General features: G+C 41.9%; 1 protein-coding gene across 1 annotated transcript in view; it reads left to right on the plus strand.

The window, feature by feature from the left end:
- Positions 1 to 25,728, plus strand: part of LOC106000803 (phospholipid-transporting ATPase IB) — a 407,841-nt gene extending 382,113 nt beyond the window's left edge. The window contains exons 34-36 of the mRNA XM_013036039.1: positions 446 to 550; positions 21,321 to 21,412; positions 25,631 to 25,728. Of these exons, the coding sequence (XP_012891493.1) occupies positions 446 to 550; positions 21,321 to 21,412; positions 25,631 to 25,728 (295 nt within the window). The remainder of the gene's footprint in view (positions 1 to 445; positions 551 to 21,320; positions 21,413 to 25,630) is intronic.
- The last annotated feature ends 208 nt before the right edge of the window (positions 25,729 to 25,936 follow it).

Raw genomic sequence — 25,936 nt, forward strand, 5'->3', positions numbered from 1 at the left:
GGGAAGGAAGGAAGGAAAAAAGAAAGGAGAAGAGAAATAAAGAAAAAGAAGGAAGAAACTAAGTAAAAGAAGGAAGGAAGAAAGTAAGTAAAAGAGAGAAAGGAAAGAAGGGAGGAAGGGAGGAAAGGAGAAAAACCAGGACCAATTTCTGGGTTTTCACAGACCATGGTCTTTGGCCTGATTAGCTGGATCCTGAGCCAAGTTCAGAAACCTCATTCTCTCTAGAGGAATGACCTTGACCTTCAAGGTCTAGGTGTCATCTGTGGTACTCCAATGATTCAGGCTGTGGAGGTGGAAATTGTGTTGTATGTTAAGACCATGAATATTCCATGTCTGCCTCACCCAGGGGCCTCCTGCTGTGGTAGAAGAGGGTAGGTAGCCATTCTTCACAGGTCCATCAAAGTCACATGCCATATTTTTTTTCTTTCTTGTCCTCCTGCCACAGAGCCAAGCACACTTGCAAGAAGACATTGCTGGAGGAAGTGCAGGAGCTGGAAACCAAGTCCAGAGTGATGGGAAGAGCAATGCTACGGGACAGCAATGGGAAGAGGTGGGCACCTGCGTCCAAATGTGTATGGACACCCACTTTCCTAGGCCTCTCCCCGTATCTCCTGCCCATAGTTATCCCTGTCTTGAGTTTGAAGCATTTATGTCATTTAAGTTACACTCTCTCAGCACCCACTCAGAATTTGACTTTCTGGGGCTATCCTCAAGTTTCTTTCCGGGCGGAGGAGTTGGACGTGAACAAAATATGCATAAAATTGATGCTATGCAATATTATCTTATAGCTGAAGAGTTCAGGACTACAGAGGGTCTATAAAACAGGAGATAAGAGTCTCAAGGGCTTTCCTGCCTTGAGACTCTTATCTCCAGTTAACCAACAAAATGTCAGAAGTGGAGCTGGGAAAGTACATTTGTTTGGAAAAAAACATGTACTACCAAAGGAGATTTTCTTGACCTAGGAACATTTACAAAAATAGAAAACCATTGCTGTATTAGGGATATGAAATCTCTAGAATATTCTGAGTGATACTCTCCTGAGTACATTTAGAGAAATCTGTAGCTAAGTATGAATGAAAAAAAGATCTAGAAGTTGAGCACATCTAGAGATTTTGTTTGGCCTTAATTTATATTTATTTGGACCTTTCTTTTTCTTAGTCGTGGGGCTTGAACTCAGGGCCTGGGTGCTTTTGCTCCAGGCTAGTGCTCTACCGCGTGAGCCACAGCACCATTTTCTGGTTTTCTGGTGATTAATTGGAGATAAGAGTCTCAAAGACTTTCCTGCCTGGGCTGGCATTGAACCACAATCCTCAGATTTCAGCTTCCTGAGTAGTTAGGATTACAGACAGGTGTGAATGACTATCTGTTTTGTTGGGTTTTTTTGTTTTGTTTTGTTTGGCGGTGGTACTGGTATCTGAACGCAGGGCCTTACACTGGCTAGGTTGATACTCTACCACTTGAGCCATGCCCTCCAGTTGAAACGTGTGTGTGTGTGTATGTGTGTGTGTGTGTGCGCGCGCGCGTGCACACACGCGCTTGTACTGGGGCTTGAACTCAGGACTTCACACTCTTAGCATTTTTATTCAAGACTAATGCTCTATCATCTGAGTCATACTTCTACTTCTGGCTTTTTGCTGGTGGCTAGCTGAAGATAAGAGTCTCTGAGTAGCTAGGATTACACCAGGCTAAGTGTGAATTCTACCTGAACTACATGCAAGCTAATCATATAATGGGACTGTCTCTTCATTGGTCATAGAAGGATAATACTATATTTTTTTAATTGAGAAGGTGGAGATAGGAAGTGTGAAGCAATGTATACAGCCTAGCACCCTTCTTGTGCTAGGCTGTATACATATTAAAAGGGAGTGGTAACTTTCATCCTTGAAAGAAAACTTTTACTCTCTTTGCTTGTTGACAATAAATGTCTTTATTTTTTTTTCTTTTTAGTATTTTGTGGTACTGTACCACTGAACTATATCCTCAGACTTTGGTATTTAGAGACAGTCTCAGCATGTAGCCCAGACTGGCCTCAAACTCAGGATCTTCCTGCCTCAGCTTCCCAAGTGTCAGGATTATCCAGCTGTTATTTGGTTCACATGTATATGTGGTTTTTTTTTTGGGGGGGGGTACTGGAATAACCAGGGGTTTATACATGCTGTATAAATATTATTAATACTGAAAACCACACCCCTATGTTTCGAGAATGTAACTTTTAAAACCCACTTACCAAAATAATGTTCAAAGGGCTATCTATCAGAGGATAGAGTTAAAATGTGGCTTCCTGCCTGCTCTATTTAAAATCTCTTGTCTTTTTGGTAAGGTGCAGGACCTTGTAGGTGATATGATCATGGGTACTCATGCACATACGTGTGTATGAGTGTGTAAGTGAGTGTACGCACACTCCATTTGGTTAATCTTTCCTTTCCTCTTGGTCCAAGTGCAATGCTGGCTTCATTGTGGAGCTGCCAGCCAGAAAATAGCTAGGAACTCCACCTACCCACCCTCCTCCACTCTTGCTCTTTGCTTTACTCTTTCCAAATTGCTCCTGATTTTCTGGGTGGTCCATATCAGACTAGATAATGGTGGCATGCTCCTCTCTTCAAATTGATTTTGTCCTATGTTATGCCTCACAATTCTTTCTTCTCTTTCTTTCCTGTCTCCTTCCTTCCTTCCTTCCTTCCTTCCTTCCTTTCTTTTCTGTTCTTTTCTTTCTGTGCTGGTACTGGAGCTTGCACTCAGGGCCTGAGTCCTATCCCTTAACCTTTGCACTCAAAGCTAACACACTGTCACTTGAACCACACTTCCACTTCCAGCTTTTTACCTGTTAATTGAAGATAAGAGTCTCATGGACTTTTCCAGCTAGCTTTGAACATGATCCTTAGATCTCAGCATCGTGAGTAGCTAGGATTACCAGCATGAGGCAGTGGAACCTGGCTTGTTTGTTTTGTTTTGCTTTGCTTTTTTGTTTTGTTTTGGTGTGAAAGATAAATCTACCCATAGCCTCTTAACTCTATAGCTGTAACATAAACAAATGTCCAAAATGTCACATAAAATGACAAACTGCCTGGCGCAGGTGGCTCACGCCTAGCTACTGAAGAGGCTGAGATCTGAAGATCACGGTTCAAAGCCAGCCCGGGCAGGAAAGTTTGTGAGACTCTTATCTCCAATAAACCACTAGAAAACAGGAAGTCGTGCTGTGGCTCAAGCAGTAGAGCGCTCGACTTGAGCTGAAGAGTACAGGGACAGCTCTCAAGCCCAGAGTTCAAGCCCCACAACCGACAAAAAAAAAAAGATGACAAACTGTCTCCATCCCCCTTTCTTTTCTTCTTCCTTAATGTGCAGTAGGGAGTATTCGTTAGTATTTTAGGTATTGTGACAAATAATAAAAAATGAATATATTTTCAAAAATATCTCATGGTGGAATCAGGTTTAATCTGACTATTCAACAAGGACACCCTAGATTCTTCCCTCTGGTATGGTTGGTGGAAGCTGAGTAGGGTGAACCCAGGGATGATTTTCTCCAGTTTCAAAGGTCAAGCAGGTAGCTGTCCCTGCCTTCACCAGGCAGGGCAGATTCTCTTCCTTAAGTGTCCCTCTACCTCCAGCCCCACCAGCCAGGATTCTTCTCCTTCTTCCTTCTCCCCTCCACTTACATGAGGCTCACTGTGTCTTAAGTAGAGGTAGCCATGTGTCTGACTTTGAAACATCTGGGAGCAAACGCTATAGCATATCTCCCTTTGGTTCGTGTTCTCTGTCAGCACTGATGTATGGCCCTGTGACTGAGGACTGAGGCCAGAGGCCCAAATGGAGATGACCCAATCCCCTCCCTTACCTGACTTTGCTACACTCTTGGGCTCACCCTACTTCCCAAGTATCTATGCAGACTACCTCTAGCTGGCCTGGGCCTGGGATTGGTCTGATAATTTTAGTGAAGTATTGCTTACTGAGGACCAGGGGACAGTTCTTGCAACCCACTGCAGGATTTCCAAGCACTCCACAGGTCTCCCTCCTAGCCTCATGAACCAATTGTTTAAATTTTTTTAAAGCAAAACAGCACAATAATCTCCAAGTCATCCTAAATGAATACTTAATTCAGAAGTATCCACTGGGCTGAGATCCTTAAACACAAATCTTTGCTCTCCAAATTAGTGTTTAAGTGCTGGAGTATGGACTTCAGTGGCGGATGCATGATTGGCATGTGCAAAGCCACAACACGGATGGATAGATCCATGGATGCATGCATGGATGCATGCATGGATAACTATATGGATGGTCAATGACTGAATAGATGGATGGATGGATGGGTAGGTGGAAGGATGATGAGTGGGTGAATGGATGACTGAAAGACTGAGTAGATGCAAAAACAGATGTGTATACATGCACAAATGAACAAACAAATGTTTATGGAACTCTTGGGTATTGTCAAACATTTAAGTCAAAATTGGCACAGCTGTCATATGCGGCAGGCTCATAGCAAACCTCCCCTGTGAAAGCCACCCACTTTATTGCAGTGTTTCTCCAATGTTGACTTTATATCCTTTCAGGGGAAAAAAGTTTTTATTAGAGTACCAGCTGTTGGCATCACACGGCTCTGCCATCCCTTTATTTCCCTCCTGGCTTTATCCAAACTTTGCTCCTAAAACAACTATTTGTTTTTTATTGGCCAAAAGGATAGGAAATGATGGCATAGTTTCAGCAAACTTCTCCAGGCCAGGTGGCAAATGTCTGCTTCCAGCACCTGGTTGAGATTTGCTTGCTTTCCAGCTGCATTTTTTTTTTTTGGCATGGCTGTGTCATGAAGCAGAGCAATAAGACCCAGTGGCCAGAGAGACAGATAGATGGACAGGTGGACAGATAGACAGACAGGAATTAGGTCCCAAGCTCTGCCACTCACTTAGCTGTGTGACCTCCAAACTTATTAACTTCTCTGAACTCTCCTTTTCTCATCATGGCGTTGCTTCAAGAGCTTAACACATATGTAGACATTCAGAAAGTATTTCTACCTTATCTCATGCTCTGTCTTAAAAACTGAGTAATAATTAAATTTCAGTAGCTATCCTTATGAGCTATGAGCCTTTCCCTCAACTCAGTCATCTTTAAAGGCCTTTCCTTAAAGAAAAAGTTAAATTATATAAGCTAGGTATAGTGATACCTATCTGTAGTCCTGCCTTTTGGGAAGCTGAGACCAGCATTTGAGGCCAGACTGGACAAAAGAGCAAGATACAATCTCAAATAAAAAAAGAAAAACCTAGTCAAATATTCAAACACACACAATAGTAGGAAGACTTCCATGTCATTATGCCAAGCAAGATCCAAAAATTATTTTTACTTGGTTTATTTTACTTATCCCTTTTTTTGCCCTCATATCATTTTTGTTTGCTGAAACATATGAAGCAAATCCTATACATCACTATAACTCATCCTTGAATAGTTCAGGATCCATCCAAATAGTACATCATGACATCTATTAAGACAAACATGGTATTTAATCTTAAATATAAACATTGTAACACCAGGGTTCTTGATCACACATGATAATTAATAATTAATTGTTAATTAACAATACATGTATAGGTTCAATTAAGCAGACTCTGGATGGCCTGGTTTGTGTTTTTTGGGGGCAGACTGGTTTGTGTTGGAATGAAAAGAAGGGCCTAACATCTGGTTTCTATGTTTCTCGAGTCTCTCCTCCTCTTGAGTTTTTAGTTAGTTAGTTTAGTTAATTGTTTGTTTTTCCACACTCTAGGATTGACCTTAGGGCCTGGGCATAATCCTTTAGCTTTTTTGCTCAAGCACTTGAGCCATAGCCCCATTCCAGATTTTTACTGGCTAATTGGAGATAAGTGAGTGTTTCATAGATTTTCCTGCTTGGGCTGGGTTCAAATCATGATTCTCAGCTTTCAGCCTCCTGAGTAGCTATGAGCCACCAGTGCCCAACTTAAATTCTTTTATTATTAAATTCCTTTATTATTAAATGTCATGGACTTAACAGACATCACAACCCCATTTTATCATAGGACTGTCACTCTAGTGTTTTCCATGGGGAAAAAGAGAAGCAAATTTCAGAGAGGGCTCATCTCTGCTCAGTGCCATCTCACTAGAGACAAAGACCAGCCTGAACGTCCTTACTCTAGGCTTTACTGCACAAAGCCATGATATTGAGAATCATCTGGTTGCTTCCCTTTATTACTTTGTCTTTATTAGCAGGCCAGGAAAAACACATGTCTCCAGGACACCAGAAGTGATGGCAGCCTGGCCAGCAAGGTCTGATGAAAGGGGCAAAGTTGTTAAACCCACATGCAGAATTTGAAAAAACATAGTTCCCTTTTCGATCCCTACCTGTAAGAGAAAACTTGGATAGTAGAAACAATACCCTCACACCAAAGAATATGGAAGCCAGGGATCTGATAAGATTGAAACCAATAAAGGTAAAAGAATTCATACAAGTTATTAAGTGTTTTGATATGGTTTAAGCAGTGAGCAGCTTTATTTGAGGAATCACCTTCAATGGGGTCTAGGTTGATCTAAAACAAGTTAATGTTTGGAGGGGAGAAATGCTAGCCAGACCTTTAGATTTGACCTCAGGGTCTGGGCATAATCTGAGAGAGTTCTTATGAAAACAACTAGAGTAGCAACAATACTGAGAAGCCAATTAACTCTCTAGCTCTGCTGACAAACACAGGTAAGAAGATGCATTAGTGGAACAAAGGAGGTAAATGATCCAGGAAATTACACAGTGCTGACTGGATTAGCCAGATGGGGATTTCTGAGAACTGCATCCTGGGTATTAGCAGGCCAGGAGGAGGAGGAAGACAGCAAATAAACTCTTTGGAGAGGAAAACACATCATAAGCATGTAATTAATGCCTAAGCTACTATGTCAACCCAAAATAATTTATTTTGTTATATTATGGAAGGGTTAGATCTCAAGAGTTTTTGTTTTTTATGAACTAATGCTTAATAATTAAGAAAAAATTACAGGCTGGGGCTGTAGCTTAGTGGTGGAGTGCTTGCCTAGCATGCGTGAAACGTGGGTTCAATTCCTCAGTACCACATAAACAGAAAAGGCCAGAAGTGGTGCTGTGGCTCAAGTGGTAGAGTGCTAGCCATGAGGAAAAGAAGCTCAGGCACAGTGCCCAGGTCCTGAGTTCAAGCCCCAGGACTGGCAAAAAAAAAAAAAAGAAAGAGAGAGAGAGAGAAGGAAGGAAGGAGAAAGAAAGAGAGAGATATAAAGAAAAGAAAGAGAAAGAAAGAAAGAATTGCAGGCTGGGCACCCATGGCTACTCAGCAGGCTGAGATCTGAAGATTAAGGTTCAGAGCTAGTCCAGGCTTGAAAGTCCATATTGAGGTTTGAAGCCAGTCCAGGCAGGAAAGTTCACAAGGCTCCTATCTTTAATAAACTATTCCTCCCAAAAAGCCAGAAGTAGAGCTTCAAATGGAAGAGTGCTAGCCTTAAACAAAAAAAGTTCAAGGACAGCATGCAGGCCCTGAGTTCAAGCCCCAACATGCATACTCTCTCTCTCTGTCTCTCTGTCTTTCTGTGTGTGTGTGTGTGTGTGTGTGTGTGTGTGTTGGTTGGTTGGTTGGTATGTGTACATACATACATATATGTACACATACATATTTTTAAATGGTGCATTCAATGTATTAGAAATACTATCCAGATCTTGAATGTGACCTACTGCAGTGATGTGGAGGGAATGGAAGGGTAAGGGAGACAGGAAATGGGTATAGGGAGTCTGTGTCAGTCAGTGGTCTGTTGACAACTCAGCTACTGTGAAGGAAATCTCTCCTAAATACCTTCCCTTCTAGTGACAAGATTGTATTTCCAGGTGTCTGAGTATATTTACTTTTGAACCATGACTCAACATAGTTCCATATCTATTTTCTCTATTTACCAACAAAACTTCCTTTCAACAATCTTTTTAAGCTGAGTGCAGGTGGCTCACCCCTGAAATCCCAGCCACTCAAGAGTCTGAGATCTGAGGATTGCAGTTCGAAGCCAGCCTGAGCAAGAAAGTCTTTGAGACTCTTATCTCCAATTAAGCAGCATAAGGCTGTAAGTGAAGCTGTTGCACAAGCTGGTGGATGGTAGGGTACTAGCCTTGAATGGAAAAGCATTGGTGATACCACCCTGGTTCTGAGTTCAAGCCCCAGTACTGGCACCAAAAATTAAGTTAAAAAAATTACTCTAGCTAAACATTTCATGTCAGTACCAAACTGACCAGTGCTGGTAGCATACTCCATCCCTTTTAAACTACAAATGAAATACTTAATTTAAAAAAAATGCTTTTATTTAATGCCTTTTGAGCAACATAGAAACACTTTTGTTGTTGCATACAGTATATTTGAATAGTGATAAAGGCACATTCCAGGCAGGGATTAATTCCTAAGGAGGTTCTTAAAGGGTCTTGCTAATCACTTTTCTGCTTCATTATCAAGGAGTTGTTTGCTTTTCTATTTGACTCTTCTATCTTCTCTTCTTTGAGAATAAGACATTCCTCCAGGCAGCTGAAAGCAGATGACTAGACAACCAACCGTGTGTGTGTGTGTGTGTGTGTGTGTGTGTGTGTGTGTGTGTGTGTGTTGGTGCTAGGGCGTGAACTCAAGGACTAGGCATTCTTCCTTAGCTTTTTCACTCAAAGCTGTCATTCTACCACTTGAACCACATTTCTACTTCGGGATTTTTGCTGGTTAATAGGATATCAGAGTCTCACAGACTCTCCTATCCAGGCTGACTTCATTTGAACTGAAATCCTTAGATCTCAGCCTCCTGAATAGCTAGAATTACAGGTGTAACTGACGGGTTCTCAACCCAGGCCTGGTCTTAAGGTAAGGAAATTCCATCTCTGCCTAGCACTTGGGTAGCCAAGTAAATTCCGGCTTGGTAACAGGTAAATTTGACATCATTGACCTGTAGTTGACACAAACATACAGAATATGTAAAAATTAGCACTAAAAGAGTGTTTATGTAGCAAGAATTTTAAAAACTGGATTTATTGGGAACTTTTTCTTTCTGTTAGTAGAAGCAAAAATTTTAAAAGAAACAAAACCCTCCTCTTGGCTCTAAAATACATTAGCTTGGGTCTCAGATTGTGTAGACCAGGACACAGGACTGTCTGCTTATCGAGGAGCCTTGATTAGGAGCTATTTCCACAATCTCACATGGCAGTGGTAACATGATTTTTTCAGAGTTTTTTTTTTTCTGGCAATTTTTCAAGATCAGAGCACTATAGGTGGTAGTAATTGGATGTTCTGGGTACTAATGAGTAAACATGTTGCAAATGGTACCAAGTGACTTAATAAGAGTGAGTTATCTACTCATCTATGCAACAGGCATTTTTTATTACATATGAAAACAGGGGTGGTGCCAAGCCTGGATGTGGTCAAAAACAAGAGGGAAAGATCCTCCCCCTATCATTAGAGCCCATGTGCCAGATGAGGAGTCAGTCAATGACTAGGTATTGGTGCTAGCAGGAAAGAGAAGAAAAAGCTGTTTTCCTTACTCTTTACAGAGTTCAGGCTGACATCCCCAGTAACAAAACACAGATTAATAAGAGAATAGCACAACATATTTGTTCTTCAACCTTTGACCTGACATGAAAGTCTTTAGAAATGAAGACCCAAAGATCAGTCCAGGAAGAATTGTATATTGTTTTGCTTAAATTTTTTTTGTGTGCCAGTACTAGGACTTGAAATCAGGGCCCTGAACTCTCACTTGGCTTTTTCGCTCAAGGCTAGAATGCTACCACTTGAGCCACAGCTCTACTTCCAGCTTTTTTTTTTTTTTTGATGGTTAATTGGAAATACAGATCTTACAAACTTTCCTGCCTGGGCTAGCTTCAAACAGAGATTCTAAGATCTCAGCTTCCTGAGTAGCTAGGATTACAGGAGTGAGCTGCCAGGTCCCAGCTTCTGCTTATATTCTGTGATGTATGGATAACTATATAGAACTATAGACAAAAAAAAAAGGAGCTGTAATCTAATTGTACTCAACTTGAAGAAGGCCTCTCTTGTAGCAGAACCACTTTGGAAAGAAGTTTTATGATCCATTTGAGAGCCAGTAGACTAGAGAATTTAAGACCAAGCTTCATCCAAGCACCTTGAAATCCTAGCTTCTCAAGAGGGTGAGATCTGAGGATAGTGGTTTGGGTAGGAAATTCTGTGAGTTGTTTTTTATCTCCAGTTAATCATGAGAAAGCCAGAAGTGAAGGTGTGGCTCAAGTAATAGAGCATCACCCTTGAGCACCAAAAGCACTCTAGGACCTGACTTCAAGACTCAACACAAGTCCCCCCTACAACCCCCGCCAGCCCCGAAAAAGACCAAGCTTCACCTACAAAAGTGAATAGGGTCACAGTGACCTTACTACTCCTCTGACTCTCACAATTTGTTGAAATTCCAAGACTCTGAGTTTGTGTGATCATTGTTTTCCTGTTATATAAATGGCTTATTTAGAGAGACACTTGGGCCAACTCATACATTTGAGGAGAATAAATTCATTGTGCAGGCAAGACAATGCTCATCTATCCCAGTGCTCCAGAGGTGAGTCAGGAAGGTTGCAGACTAGAAGCTAGCATGGGCTATATAGTGAGACAATATCTAAAAGGCAGAACAAAAAGAAGGAAGGAAGCAAAGAAGAGGGAGGAATGAAGCAAGGAGAAAAAGAAGTTAGACTTGTTGCTATTGTTACTTTTTATGTTATATATCCATATATGAATGCTGCTTAGAAAAAGAGCGACTTAAAGTTATAGCCTTCCCAATCAAAGTCCTATTTGTAAGATCAGAAAAAAGAAACCTTTCATTTGCGATCCTTGTAAAAGCAAATTTACTTGAAAGTATTTGTGGGTTTCAGTATATTTAGATTTGATATATATTGTATGAAACATAATATATTCTTATTTTTACATGTATAGAAAATGTAATTTAAAAACTAATTATTGAAAGAATAGCCAATTGTACTATAAACCAAAAAGCATTTATAACTCAATTTGGTCACGAAATCCAGATGGATAGATTGCTTGTTTTCAGTGTTTACTAAAATATACATTTTTTAAAAGAGTAAAACATATTAATTATCCTTATATTATATATTTAGTTTAGAAACATAAACAGTGATTTCTAATATGGGGCTTTTTAAAGTTCAAATATGTAGTTTAAACAAGAATTTTGCATGGTATTCATTGCATTTACTGACAAATACAACTTTTTATTATTAGGGGGTTCAAACATTTAATCTCTCATGCTCATTCATCAAACAAAGAGCTTATATGTTAGATATTCAAGGTATTTCTAGAAAGATCAGTTGTTTTGTTTATTAAAACACTGATCTATCACCAAGGCCTTTTGTATTTCCCTTTTCTTTCTCCCTTTGTTCCACTATTCAGAAAGCATTTGCTTTCTAAGGACAGGAACTTGATGAAAACACTTTTGTCCTGTGGAACTTGGGCCTCATTGTCTAAGTTGTTATCTTTCACCGTCCTCACAAATCTTTTGAAAACCAAAGAATTGTGCAAGTTGTCAGAGGCTGGGGACCAAGCCTCTTTGCACGTTACCTATTCATGCACACACACACACAGCCCCTTTCACACAATGCAAAAGAGGACGAACCCAGAAACTGAAAAGCAAGAAACCCAGAGCCTGGTTCCCCAACCGTATATGCTGCCACATTGCTAGACTAGATGATTAAATCCTGTGAGCATGCATTTACAGACATTCTGTATCCTGGAGAATTTAAGACTCAACAGTTTTTCAAAATAAAGTCCAAAGGAGGTTTCACTTGATAAAACCCAAAGTAAAGCATATAACCACACATTTTTGCCATACTTTGGCTCTGTTTCTTGGACCCAGAAACCCTGAAGTTGAAATACAACTGGCTGAAGACAGCATTCATTCTCAAAAGTTTTTCACTGTAGTTTCTTCAGAATTTGGAAATAAAAAGATGCAGATCCTCAAAAAACAAAACAAAAAAAAAACACAATTCACTTATATCTGTTTACTTTTGCAAAGAATGTCTAAGGGCATTCTCTGGATCATCTGAGAATTCTTCCATGAGGCCTAGCAACAGCCATCCACCTGTATGAACACGAGACCCATGGTTCTTATTGTTACATATAGAGTGACAGATTCATCTTCTTCATTCTTCCATGAGGAAGAATTCCTCCTGTATGAAATTTAGATCCTTGCTTTTTATTGTTCCATATCTCTCCTCCTCCTCTTCTTCCTCCTTCTTCCTTTTCCTTTTCTTCTCCTTTCTCCTCTTCTTCTTCATCTTCTTCCTCTTCCCTCCTCTTTTTTCTCCTCCTTCCATTTCTTCTGTTAATCCTCTTCCTCCTTCTAATTTTAATCTCTTTGAATGTGTGTGTGTGTGTGTGTGTGTGTGTGTGTGTGTGTATGTGTGTGTGTATCTAGCAGTGGAATTCCTTGTTAGTTGAGGACACTCCATACTGTTTCCACAATGGCTGAACTTTTGTACATCCCCACCCACAGTATATAAAGGTCACGCTTTATCTTAAAAAACTCTTTTCAGGGTAAAGGTGCATCTTACTCCATTCAGTAAAGTGAAATTGTGTTTTACATTCTTAACCCATACTCTTTATGGAAGATCCATAAAATTCTCCCTAGAGAAGACCAAGGAACAGCACACGAACAATTAATTTCAAACACTTCAGCCTGTAAATAATTTCAGAACCCATAGGGCTGGTTTTTTTCCTCCATCCCACTGGGAGTGGAAAGGGCCTTATGCTTTCCCTTCCTTTGTGTGCATCCTGTTATTTTTTTCCTTCTGTGTCTTCCACATCGTCATCACATCCCGAGTTGCCATGCATCTTTCTGCAGCCTGGAGAAACTTAGAGAAAAGGAATATGGCTAGACTTGTCAGGACAGCCTCATATCCTGGGCCCAGGTGAGGCTATTCAGAAGGATCTCTTTTTCCATGTGGAATACAGGAGCAAGTAAGGATATGAACAATCACATCCCTTTGAAATTTTTGAAAAAAATTGTGTGCCAGAATTCCTGAGCAAGCCCAGCAACTGCTCCTCCACCTGGAGAAAGGCACACAGTTGAGCCCTTCAGTACTGTCTGTCCACGTGCCAATCAGATGTACACGAACTGTTAGGATAGCTATGAGTCAGGACATTGGCACCATCACTATCCTGAAGCTTCTGCTTTAAACACAAAGCCCAGAGAGACTTCAAGATGTTGCAAGATCACTTGGGGCCACCAGCCATGCAGGGTGGAGGTCATGTTTCTTAAGCCCCACCATGGGCATCACTTTTTTTTTTTTTTTTTGTCTATCATGGGGCCTGAACTCTGGGCCTGGGCGCTGTCCCTCAGCTCTACAGCTCAAGGCTAGTGTTCTACTACTTGATCCACAGCACTACTTCCATCTTTTTCTGCAAGCTCTCTACCTCTGAGCTACTTGCCCAGCCCCCTGTGGAAATCATTCTTGATCTGACCTTTCAAAATACACCAAATGTCAGGTGCTGGTGGCTCATACCTGTAATCCTAGCTACTCAGGAGTCTATGACCTGAAGATTGTGGTTTAAAACCAATCCCAGGCAGACAAACCTGGGAGACTCTTAGCTCCATTTAACCACTCAAAAGTCAGAAATGGATCTATGGCTCAAGTGGTAGAGTGCCTAAATTGAGTGAAAAATCTAAAGGACAGTGCCCAGGCCCCTAGTTCAGTCCCTAGTACCAGTGGAAAAACAAAAAAAAAAAAAAAACCAGAAAGAATATCCTCTGATTGAATTTGTGCCATTGGCTGAAGTGAAGCCCTCTGAGAAATAACACAGTTAAGATCTGAGGATTTCCACCCACAACCCTTATGCAGAGAGTGTATTGTCTTCCCCACACATGAGGCCTCTGCTCCCTTTTCTAGGGAGTCCGCACCAAGCAGGCCCCAGCCTTCCTTTTCTTCCTTGTGAGCCTCCTGGGGGTCTTCAGCTACAAGTGTGATCTCTGGCTGGACATGCAGGTTAGGCTGTGCCAAGCACCTTGAATAGCTCATTATCACTAATTAGTGCTTAGGAGATTAATCAGTGTGAAGCTCATCCTTCTTTAATGACTTCAACAACTGAGTCAGGGGGTCCTTGCAGCCAACTTTGAACTATTCTGTTTGTTTGCATGCTTATTTGAATGTGTAAAGTCAGATGTTTACTGCCTCTGACTGCATGCATTGAAGAAATGCTAGAAAAATAGACAGAGTGGAGAAAAGGGATTGTATTTAACTTGCAGCTTAATGAAGCCTTGAAAATCTGCTATTTTAAAAGGCTGGAGTAGTCACAAGAAGTGGGGGAGAGAAATCAACAGTTTCAAAGTTGATGGGAATCTTCTTAATGATAAGCAATTTGCTGCTGTTGTTGTTTGCATTCAAAGTTTACATTCAAAGAACTTAACTGATTAAAAAATAGGTCTGAGGCTCCTTTTCCGGTTCATAAGTGTGATGATTGGGTCTCATGCCCTTACATGACATGTGCCTCCCTCTAAACCTTGTTATGACATGGGCACTGTCATAACTGTCTGATGTGAAAAAAAATAGGTCTGAGTTCTATCTCCAGGACTGAGAAAGGAAGGAAAAGAAAGAAGGAAGGAAGGAAGGAAGAGAATTCATGTCACCTTGAAAGAGGAAGGAAGGAAGGAAGGAAGGAAGGAAGGAAGGAAGGAAGGAAGGAAGGAAGGAAAGGAAGGAAGGAAGTAATCCCTCTCAGTGTGCCAATCCTGGGGTTTAAACTCAGGGCTTGGGCACTGTCCCAGAGTTTTTGTACTCAAGGCTAAAACTCTACCATTTGAACCACAGCTCTACTTTCAGCTTTAAAAAAAAAAAAAGTGAGATAAGAGTGTTATGGACTTCTGTGCAGGCTGACTTTGAACCAGTTGCAAACCACTGGTGCCTGGCCCTCAGTCTTAATTTTTTTTTTTTTGTCTTTAAATGGTTAGTTGTACAAAAGGGTTTCAACTCAACATGTCAGTTTGTGAGTATAATGCATCTTGATCAGTCACCTCTTCTACCCTTCTCCCTACCCCTCCCATCTATCCAAACTCCTCCCATCTCCTTAAGTTACCTGTTTCCATTTTCACATGTGCCCATTGAATATGACAACTGAACTCACCCCCCTTCCTATTCAGTCTTCACATGTAAATACTAGGCATTCTTTCTTTCTTCTTTCTCCTTTCCCTCTCCTTCTCCTTTGTGTGCTTGTGTGTGTGTGTGTGTGTGTGTGTGTGTTGGTTCCTGCCTTCCTTCCTTCCTTTTTTCCTTTCTTTCTTTCTTTCTTTCTTTCTTTCTTTCTTTCTTTCTTTCTTTCTTTCTTTCTTTCTTTCTTTCTTTCTTTCTTTCTTTCTTTCTTTCTTTGTCATGGAGCTTGAACTCTGGGCCTGGGCACTGTCCCTAAGCTCTTCAACTCAAGGCAAGCCCTCTACCACTTGAGCCACAGCGTTACTTTAGTTTTCTAGTGGTTAATTGAAGAGTCTCACGGAGTTTTCTGCCTAGCCTGGCTTTGAACCACAATCCTTAGATCTCAGCCTCCTGAGTAGCTAGGATTACAGGTGTGAGCCACTGGCGCCCAGCTAATAGGTGTTTTATTCAAGTCACATTTAGTTTTTAGTGTTTCACACAATGAAGACATCCACTACACCATCTGGATTTAAATTCCAGCCCAATAGAGGCTCCTCCACTCCTTATCTGTGACCACCGCATACTTTTTTTTTTTTTTCTAGTCATGGGGCTTGAACTCTGGGCTTGGGTGCTATCCCTCAGCTCTTCAGCTCAAGGCGAGTGCTCTACTGCTTGAGCCACAGCACACTTCCAGTTTTCTAGTGGTTTATTTGTGATAAGAGTCTCATAGACATTCCTGCCCAGGCTGGCTTTGAACCGTGATCTTCAGATCTCAGCCTCCTGAGTAGCTAGGATTACAGGCATGAGCCACCGGCGCCCTGCTGACCACTGTATACTTTTAAGTTTATCTTCACTTTTTATAAATAACCCTCCTACCTTCTCCAGGTATAGAGATGATGCTCTTTGCTTCAGGAAAGGGTATACTTTGTACTTAGACCCAAATCACACTACCTACTGAACAACAAAGTCACTCAGCCACTTGCATAGATCTGACAAGTGACAGTTATTCTCTTACAAAGTTAGGGTGCCCTGTAGCCCTTGGTTAAAAAGAGGATCCCTGCTGGACATTGGTGGCTCATACTCAAGAGGCTTAAATCTGAGGATCTCAGTTCAAAACCAGCCCAGGCAGGAAATTCTGTGAGATACTTATCTCCAATTAACCATCAAAAAGCTGGAAGAAGAGCTATGGCTCTCTTCTTCTAGCCTTTAGCAAAAAGCTCAGGGACAGCTCCCTAAATCCAAGGCCCAGAACCAGCTCCAGAAAGGAAAAAAAGAGAGAAAGAAATTGTGTTCAAGATGAAGCCACAGTCTTTTGCATTTATGATTTAAGCAAATACATGGCAGAGCACTTTCAGCGTATGGAGCTAAATTGTCACGATTACGTTTTCAATGATTAATTTTGTGATTCGCCACAGTGGTGTTTTGTTTTGTCTTGTCCCCCTGTTGAAAAATACACAGAATAAAGATTATTCTTTATCCCACCTCACCCAGGTCCTTTCAGCCTAAAGCATCCTATTTTGCCCGGGGCTTCTCTGGGGTCAGCCAGGTGCCCTGCTAATTTATCTGTTCCTAGCAGCCCTGTGACTCCAATCTGACCTCTTCACAGGCTCACCAGCTACACCATCGAGCTCAGCCCCTGGCAAGTCATGGGATGAGGTAATGGTTTCCACATGTGTCAGGGCTGTCAGGGCTGTCATTCGGCTAATGAGGTCAGAAGGTGGTGCTGGTTGAGCAGCTTCTCACTCAGGTGGCTTGCCAGTTGGAGATGGAGAAAAGACTCTCCCCACCTCTTACAGGAAGGAAGCCTAGCTAGACAGTATTTCTCAGCACTGTTTAGAAAGGCATGGCATCTAGGAAACTGAAGGATATACATAAAATATGTGTGTGTGCACGTGCATACATGCCAGTACTGTACTGAGGCTTGAACTCAGGGCCTTAAGTTCTTGCTTGGCTTTTCCATTCAAGGCTAGCACTTTACCCCTTGAATCAGACCTCCAGTTCCAGAGTAGACTTTTTGAAGGGCAGTTATCTCTGGTGTTTATAAAATAAATATAACTCTTACCTTATCAGAATCTTAAATGAGAAAGTATATTTGTTATTTTCCTCAGGACCTAAGTGTATTTAACTACCAAGACTTAGATAAGTCTAGAATATACTTGAGATCAAAAGATTCTCATTTCCCAGTGTTCAAACTCTGAGGAGTAAAATAAGTTAAGCCTTGATAAATCAGCTATGACCTATCATTCTCTAAGGATCCTTACAACTAGGTTAGGATTTCAATGGCCTGGTGAGTTTGTAGATGTGTGGTTTTACCAGGGGGGAAGGGAAGATTGGGCAGACTTTTAAGGAACCTGTCACATGTACATCTTATGTTGTTACTGCTTTTAGTTTTTGAGGTTCCCCCCACCATGCTGGGAACTGACCCCAGCACCTTGCACCTGCGATTCAACTGCTCTGCAATTGAACCTCCCCCAGCCCCTATCTACATTTTCACAACTCTCCAGTAGCTCACTGAAAAGTGAGTTTTAAAACATAGCTATTAGATACTTTGCATTTTTTTGGTACCAGTACTAGGGTTTGAACTCAAGGGAGCACTGTGCTTTAGCTATATTTGCCCAAGGTTAGTGCTCTACCACTTGAGCCAAGCTTCTACTTCCAGTTTGTTGTTTGTTTATTTCTTTTTTTGGGGGGGGGAGTTAATTAGAGATACAAGTCTCACAGATTCCCCCCCCCCAGGCTGGCTTCAACCACAACCCTCAGATCTCAACCTCCAGAGTAGCATTACAGACACAAGCCACTGGCACTCAGGTAGTTATTAGACTTTGGCATTGTTGTGCCTGCCATGAATTCTTATCAGGTGTGGCAACTGCTGATGGGATCTGCAAATCAGACTGGCAGTCACACACACTCCCCCCTCCCAGCTTCTGGTCTGCCTGTGGCAGTGAGACCTATGTTGCTTTTATACAAATAGCTCCCAATAGAAATATGGACCCAGAGTTTATTTTTCACCAGCATAACACTTCTCTACTCTCCACTGGTTCTTAGACTGATTGCTTTTCAAGACAGGAACCTAACAGAAGGTACGTGATCTTCTTTGTAGAAAGAGTCCATTTCAAAGACTTGTGAAAGCTTGGGTTTCACAAACCACATTTACCTGGGGTGAGTTGTGTTGATGTAACACCTTTTACCCTGGTGGATTCTGGTTTGTGTATCTGCTTACAGTAGCAAAGAAACAAACAGAATTCTACAAGAACAACCTTAATTCCAACATCCTTCCCCTGTAACTGTGAAGATGGCAGCAGTTTAGGTAGAGAAGGGAATTTATCTTTGCTTTGGGACCCCTTCTTCATTCCTTTTGTTTTTTAGCTGGATTTTTAAAAATTGTAATGAAGTTCTCATAAAACGTATCAAGTGTACATTCATGCCCACTAGTGGCTCACACCTGTCATCCTGGTTACTCAGGAGGCTGAGAGGATCTGAGGATCCTTGTTCAAAGCTAGCTCTAGTATGAAAGGCTATGCCATTCTTGATATTCTTATCTCCTATTAACTAGCAAAAAGTCAGAGTTAGAGCTGTGGCTCAAGTGGTAGAACACCAGCTTTGAGTGAAAAAAGCCAAGCAGTTGTTCAAAACCTAATACATGTGTGTGTGCACATGCACGCTCATGCACACACACACACACACACACACACACACACACACACACACACACACACAAAACAGTAACCCAAAAAAGAAAAAAGGAAACAGTGTACATTCAGTGGCATTTAGTAGTACATTTACAGTGCTATACAACCATCACCACTGTTTTAAGTTAGAACACCTTCATTTCACACAAAGGAAACCCATATGTTATAAGCAGTCTCCCCTCCCCCTTACTCTGCCCTCTTCCCCAACCCTTCCCCCTCCTTACCCATTCCCCTTGCCCTAGCAACCATTAATCTGCTTTCTGCCACTACATATTTGCCTATTCTGGACCTTTCCTCTAATCCCATATGGCTTTGGGGTTGGGTATGATGTTTTCACAGTTTGTCTATGTTGCATCATGTATTGTAGTTTAATTCTTTTATATGACTGAATAATATTCCATTGTGTGGCTAGACCATGTATTGTTTATATACATATGGATGTTTATAAACATATATAAACTTCTGTGGATGGACACTTGGCTTGTGTTCGCTTTGGGCTCTTAGGAATCATGCTGGTATGTATAATGTATGCACATATCAATTTGGTCCATTTTGTATTCTTTTGGGCATATCCCTAAGAGTGGAATTTATGACTGGTAAGGTGATTCTGTTTGACTAATTGAAGGACAGTAGCTTCTCATTTTATAGTCCCATCAGGGATGTGACAGGATTTCTGTTCCTCCACCTCCTCCCCAGGGGGTTGTTTTAGTTGTGTTTGTTGACTTTGTTTGTTACAAATTCTTTTTGTGCTAGTACTGGGACTTGAATTCAGTGCCTGGGCACTGTCCTTGAGCTCTTTTTGCTCAAGGCTAGTACTCTACCATTTGAATCAAAGCTCTACCTCTGACTTTTTGGTGGTTAATTGGAGTCTCAAGGATTTTCCTTCTCAGGCTGGCTTCAAACTCTGATCTTCAGACTGCAGCCTCCTGAGTAGCTAGAATTACAGGCCTGAGCCACCAGTGCCCAGCTATTTGTTGTTTTTATAAGCCATCCTGATAGATGTGTGATAATATTTCATTATGGTTTTGATTGACACTCCCCAAATGACTAATAATGTTGGGTATCTTTTCACATGCTTCTTGAGCATGGGGTATATTCTTTGTATTACTATCAAATCTTTTGCCCATTTTTGAGTTTTGGGTGTTTTTTGTTGTTGTTGTTGTTGTTGATCATGGGGCTTGAACTCTGGGCCTGGGTGTTGTTCCTCAGCTCTTCAGCTCAAGGCTAGCACTCTACCACTTGGGCCACAGTGCCACTTCCGGTTTTCTGGTAGTTTATTGAAGATAAGAGTCTCATGACCTTCCTGACCGGGCTGGCTTTGAACCTCGATCCTCAGATCTCAGCATCCTGAGTAGCTAGGATAACAGTTGTGAGCCACCAGAGCCCAGCTTCTTTTGCCCATTTTTAAATTGGATTATCTTTTTGCTTTTTGGTTGTAAGGGTTATTGATACATTCATGTATAGGGTATAGTTATACCTTTTAGATAGTAGACCCTATTATATATATTGTATATATCATCTTTTATCCCTTGTGTTTATTTTTCATTTTTTGATGGACATAAGATTTTATTTATATATGTATTTATTATGAATTTATTTATTTACTTATTTTATGGAGGGTCTTGCTATGTTTTCTAGGCTTGCCCCAAACTCTTGAGTCCAGGCAATCTTCCTGCCTTAGCCTACCAAGTTGCTGGGACTACACGTGTGTGTCACCTGTAGTCTATTCTTTCTTTCGTTACTTGTGTTTTGAGCACAGGGAAACAGTATAGACATGAATAATATTGTGATTTAAATGAAAACATATTGGATAATTTAACCATAGTTTGGGTAAAAGGGGCATAAAGGAGAAAAGGATCTGAAAAATGTGGTGGAGATTTAGAGATGCAGAAGATAGAACAAGAACTCCAGGAAAGCAAGTAGAGAACAAAGGAAAGGCAAACCTGCAAAGCAGCTTTCCAGGCCGAAGCAACTGAGCAAATTACAAAAACAAATTTTTACCTGTGTTGTCATAAAACTACAAAACATCAAAGGAAAACAGAACTGTTGTAAAAGCCACCAGGAAGAGCCAGAGGATTTGGACCAAATAACAATCAAATTAAGTAAGCTTCAGTGCTGAACACAAGAAGAGTCAGGACAATTGGAATCTGATATTCAAAATCTTCATTCTGCTCATGAAGTTCATTCAGTTGGGTGCTGTGGGCTCACTCCTATAACACTAGCTTCTCGGGAGGCTGAGATATGAGTGAGGGTCATGATTTGAGGCCAGCAGGGGCAGGAAATTCTATGAGACTCAAGTGATAGAGCACCAGCCTTAAGCAAAAAAATTCGGGGATAGTTCTCAGGCCATGAGTGCAAGCTCCAGTGGGGACACACACACACACACACACACACACACACACACACACAAACACACACACCACACCACACAAGCCTCACACAAATGAAGTTATTCCTCACTCCTTTGAAGGGTGTTGAGGTGACCTGGATTTGGGTTGTGTTTATTCTCCTTGCAGGATGAATGAGAGAGACCGCCTGCTAAAGAGGCTCAGCAGGAAGACACCTCCAACCCTTTTCCGTGGTGGTTCCATCCAGCAGTGTGTCTCACGTGAGTAGATGCCATCAGCAAGGCAAGGTGCTTTTGCAACCCACTCCCTGCTCTCTTGGCCTTCCCTGTGAGGTTAAGAAGACAGTGTCTAGAAGAAGATGCACACATGAGGAAGCCTGAAGAATCCTACACATATAGTATAAGTATGGGTGGATTTCTGTGTAGGTCGGGAAAGCTCCACCTGTCAATGAGATTTGCAGACTTTCTCAGGGAAAGACAAGGCAGGTAGTCAGGCATTAGTGGCACACACCTCTAATCCTAGCTACTCAGAAGCTGAGATCTGAGGATTGCAGTTTGAAGCCAATCCAGGCAGCAAAAAGTTAACTAGCAAAAAGCCAGACGTGGAGCTGTGGCTCAAATGGTAGAACAACAGCCTTGAGCAGAAAAACAAAGGAACAGGTGCCAGATCCTCAGTTCAAGTCCTAGTACTGGCATACAAACACATGCACACACACAAACACACACACACACACACACACACATACACACACACAAATGAAAGAGGAAGGAAGGAAGGAAGGAAAAGACAGAGAAGGTAGGCAAAGCACTTCAATCTGCTCCCTCTATTTGGAAGAAATATCCCTGAATGCTTTAACACTCCAGGAAATGATTGGTGCCAACCCAAGGGCACAAGGAGAGTCATAAGTCAGAAGAGTGGCTCATGGCTGTTACCCAAGATTGAGGTCAGGTTAGGACGCTTCATTGCCATCTTCAAGAATCTTCAGGGCTCCTGTCCCAGCTCTACAACTTTTTGTGATCTCAGGGCAGTTGTTTAACCTCTCTGTTTCTGTATCAATAAAATAAGAAGATGACAACCTGAGGATTAAATGAGATTTATTATATATAATATTTTTGTATGTACTAATGTATTATATAGTATTTGTTTACATTATATGGTATATATCATGCATAATGTATTATGCATATTATATATAATATATTATATAAGATTTATTGTGCATATTATATATTTTTATTATATATTATTTTTAGATATTATATGAAGAGTGTCTAAACTAGTTCATTATATATCTATAGATTGAGATATATGTGTATATATGCATATATATATAAAATGTCTAAACCAGTTCCAGAGCTCCAGACTGTAAGAGAATCAAGTAAATATTAAATATTTGCCACTAGCTGCATGAACTTAGTATTTGTTGAAATTTCTGTTTTCTCCTCTGGAGAGAAACATGGAATTATAGTAATATTCATCCTTATGCATTTACAAAATGATGAATTTAAAGCCTAAATCACAGACTTTATTTTGTAGAGCCAAGCTATCTGCCTAACAAATCTTTCAAAGTAACTGTAGCAAGAATATATATATATATGTGTGTGTGTGTGTGTGTGTATATATATATATATATATATATATAATATGTGCATAATTGAAGGCTGAGGGAGAACTTCCATGGGACAATGGCAACACTGTGTGTGTGTGAGAGAGAGAAAGAGACAGAGACAGAGACAGTGTCCTGGGGCTTGAGTTCAGTGCCTTGGCACTGTCCCTGAGGTTTCTTGATCAAGGCTGGTTGCTCTACCACTTGAACCACTCCAGTTCTATCTTTTTTTCTGGTTAATTGGAGATAAGAATCTCACAGGCTTTCCTTCCTAGGCTGGCTTCAAACTATAATCATCAGATCTCAGCCTCCTGAGTAGATAGGATTATAGGTGTGAGCTACCAGCACCTGGCCTAATGTTTAAGACTCAACAGGACCCCTTCAAATGTCTTGTTCTCTTCTTCCCTCCCCCCACCCAAAAAAAAATCTAGCCAAAAAGTAACCCAAAACCTTAATGAACAGAAGGTTGCCTAGCCAAGGAAGAGCCAAGTCTTGCCTCCAGTACTTCAGCCATGTGCTCCCATCTCCCAAATTGGAAGCTGACAGCAGACAAAGCCCTCTTGTGAGTGGGAAGCCCCATAGTCCCCTGCCTGTCACACAAGTATTTAAAGAATGACTCGGGAAGACCTATCCTTGATCCCGAGGACTTCCTTCAGGCTGAGGGGCTTCCACTGGTTACCTAAGAGCCACAGCCACAATGGGAGACAGGATGGCCATTCTGGCTGAGGACAGCTGCTGAGTGACCACACAGGAACCATAGTACACACCATTATTACTCGCTGCACTCTACTTTGAAGCCACTCAGAGGTGTGTCCTGTTGAAGCTCCCTAAAAATGTTTCACCAGTCACTTAGGTAGGGATTTAAGGCAGGGCTTGTGCCCAAGAGAGGCGGAAGCTGGTCTGTGCCAGCAGTTAGTGGTTTCCTCATACCTCATGGGTAAGTTCCAAGCAACTTGGCCAAAATCCAAAAGCTCTTGGTGAACGGAGATGAGAAGTGGCATTTGCTCCTCGGGGATCAGGAGATCCGGTGAGGACATCACACAACCTTCGCGGAGGCTGCCCTATGGAATCTCAAGGGCACTGGCGGTGGGCCCGAGCCTCCGCTCAGTGACCTGCTCCATCTTGTGCCTGGATATCAGGAGGGCCCCACTAGGCAGAGAGCTGCCTTCCAGGGCCTACTGCATGGTGGGGTTTTCTGGTCAGTGAGTTTGGATTTGTTGGGCATAGAAATGAACAAGCAGAGAAAAACTCTTCTGTCTTATTCCTTGGCTACACTGGCTTGCTTGTTCTGCCTTCACTGAAATATGATTGCTCCTTCTCTCCCTCCCTCTCTCTGTCTCTCTTTCTCTCTCTACATGTGTATGTGTGTGTGTGTGTGTATGTGTGTGTGTGTGTGTGTGTGTGTGTCTGTCTGTCTGTCTGTCTTTCTCAGTGTCTATCTTCCTTTTGGTCTCCCTCTAACACTGTCTGTCTCTCTGTCTCTGTCTGTCTCCTTCTGTCTGTTTCTTGCTCTATGTGTATCTCTGTGTCTGTCTCTCTCTAGACCTCTCTGTTTCTGTCTCTGTCTGTGTCTGCTCTATCTCTATCTTTTGCTCTGACTCTGTCTGTCTGTCTATCTCCCTCCCTCCTTTCCATGACCACTTGGTCTGGCTCTTCTCCTTGCAGCTTAGCACCCCAGCCCTCAGTGGACCCCCTCCCAGACTAGCTCTTCTTCCAGGGTCACCCACCCAGGTATCTGGGCTGAGTTGCGTCTGGCAGACATGCTCTCTTAAAAAGCCAGGAAGCTAGCTCAAGGACAGACATTCTGTAGCACATAGAGTAACACTCAGCCCCGAGTCCTTTCCTGTACTTCATATCCCCCACATCCTCACAAACTGTCCCCTGCTATTGATAGAAGAGTCTTTTCCTCTTCAAGCCAAATACCTGAGAAATGTACAAACAACCCAGGAGATGTCACTTGGACACGAGTTTTTATTTCTTTTTCTCCTTGTAAAGAGTCTGACAAGGAGCCAGGCGCTGGTGGCTCACACCTGTAATCCTAGCTACTCAGGAGGCTGAGATCTGAGGATTGCCATTCAGAGCCAGCCCGAGTGGGAAAGTCTGTGAAACTCTCATCTCTAGTAAACCACTAGAAAACTGGAAGTGGTGCTGTGGCTCAAGCGGTAGAGCGTTGCCTTGAGCTGAAGAACGCAGGGACAGCACTCAAGCTTAGAGTTCAAGCCCCACAACTGACACAAAAAAAAAAGAGTCTGACAAGGGTTGGGCTCATGCCTGTCGTCCTAGCTACTCAGGAGGCTGAGATCTGAGGATCATAGTTTGAAACCAGCCCGTGCAAGAAAGTTCCAATTAATCAGGGAAAAAAAGCCAACAGCAAAACTGTGGGTCAAATGGTAGAGCACCAGCTTTAACCAAAAAAAAAACCCTCAGGGACAGCAACTGGCCCTGAGTTCACGTTCCAGAACTGATCCCAAAAATAAACAATTAAAAAATTAAAAGAGAGATGGGACCTTTAAGAGAAAAATAGCTCCTTTGATCCTAGACTTTTTAGCCTCCAGAATAAAACTCCAAAATAAACTTCTCTGGTTTGTCATGTTCTCCATCCAGGGTATTGTGTTATTCCCCGAGAAACCCAGACTAAGCCCTTCCTTCTCAGGACCATTCTCAGCCCAGCTGCAGTAACACCCTGCCACACTGCCCTCTTACCTAGAATCCCCTTCTCTATCACAGGTTTCTTCCTGTCAGGCATACGAAAGCAAGGCTGAGAAAGCCACGTGTCACACACCACACAGTTCATCCATGGTCTCCCCCAAAGCTGCTTATCCTGCTGCAACCCTCCTCATTAACCCTTTCCTCCTATGTGCCTCCCTTTCAGATGGATACGCCTTTTCTCAAGAAGAGCATGGAGCTGTAACTCAGGAAGAAATAGTCCGGGCTTACGATACCACCAAAAAGAAATCAAGGAAGAAATAAGACTGGACTGTTCCCCATGGAGTCCCTGGGAAGAAATGTGGTTGTTTGCTCACAGTGTTCATATGTCTTTGTCAGAAGAGACTGGCGGTGGCAGAAACAACCAGAAAACACATTTCTGTGGCCTTAGCCAACAACCAGTTTATTAAGTGATCTGTTCCCTTGCAATCTCAAGAGTATAGACAGCTTTCGCTTCCGACTTGTCTGCAGT

Source organism: Dipodomys ordii, unplaced genomic scaffold (genome assembly GCF_000151885.1).
Source record: "Dipodomys ordii isolate 6190 unplaced genomic scaffold, Dord_2.0 Scaffold243, whole genome shotgun sequence".
Classification (NCBI taxonomy): domain Eukaryota; kingdom Metazoa; phylum Chordata; class Mammalia; order Rodentia; family Heteromyidae; genus Dipodomys; species Dipodomys ordii.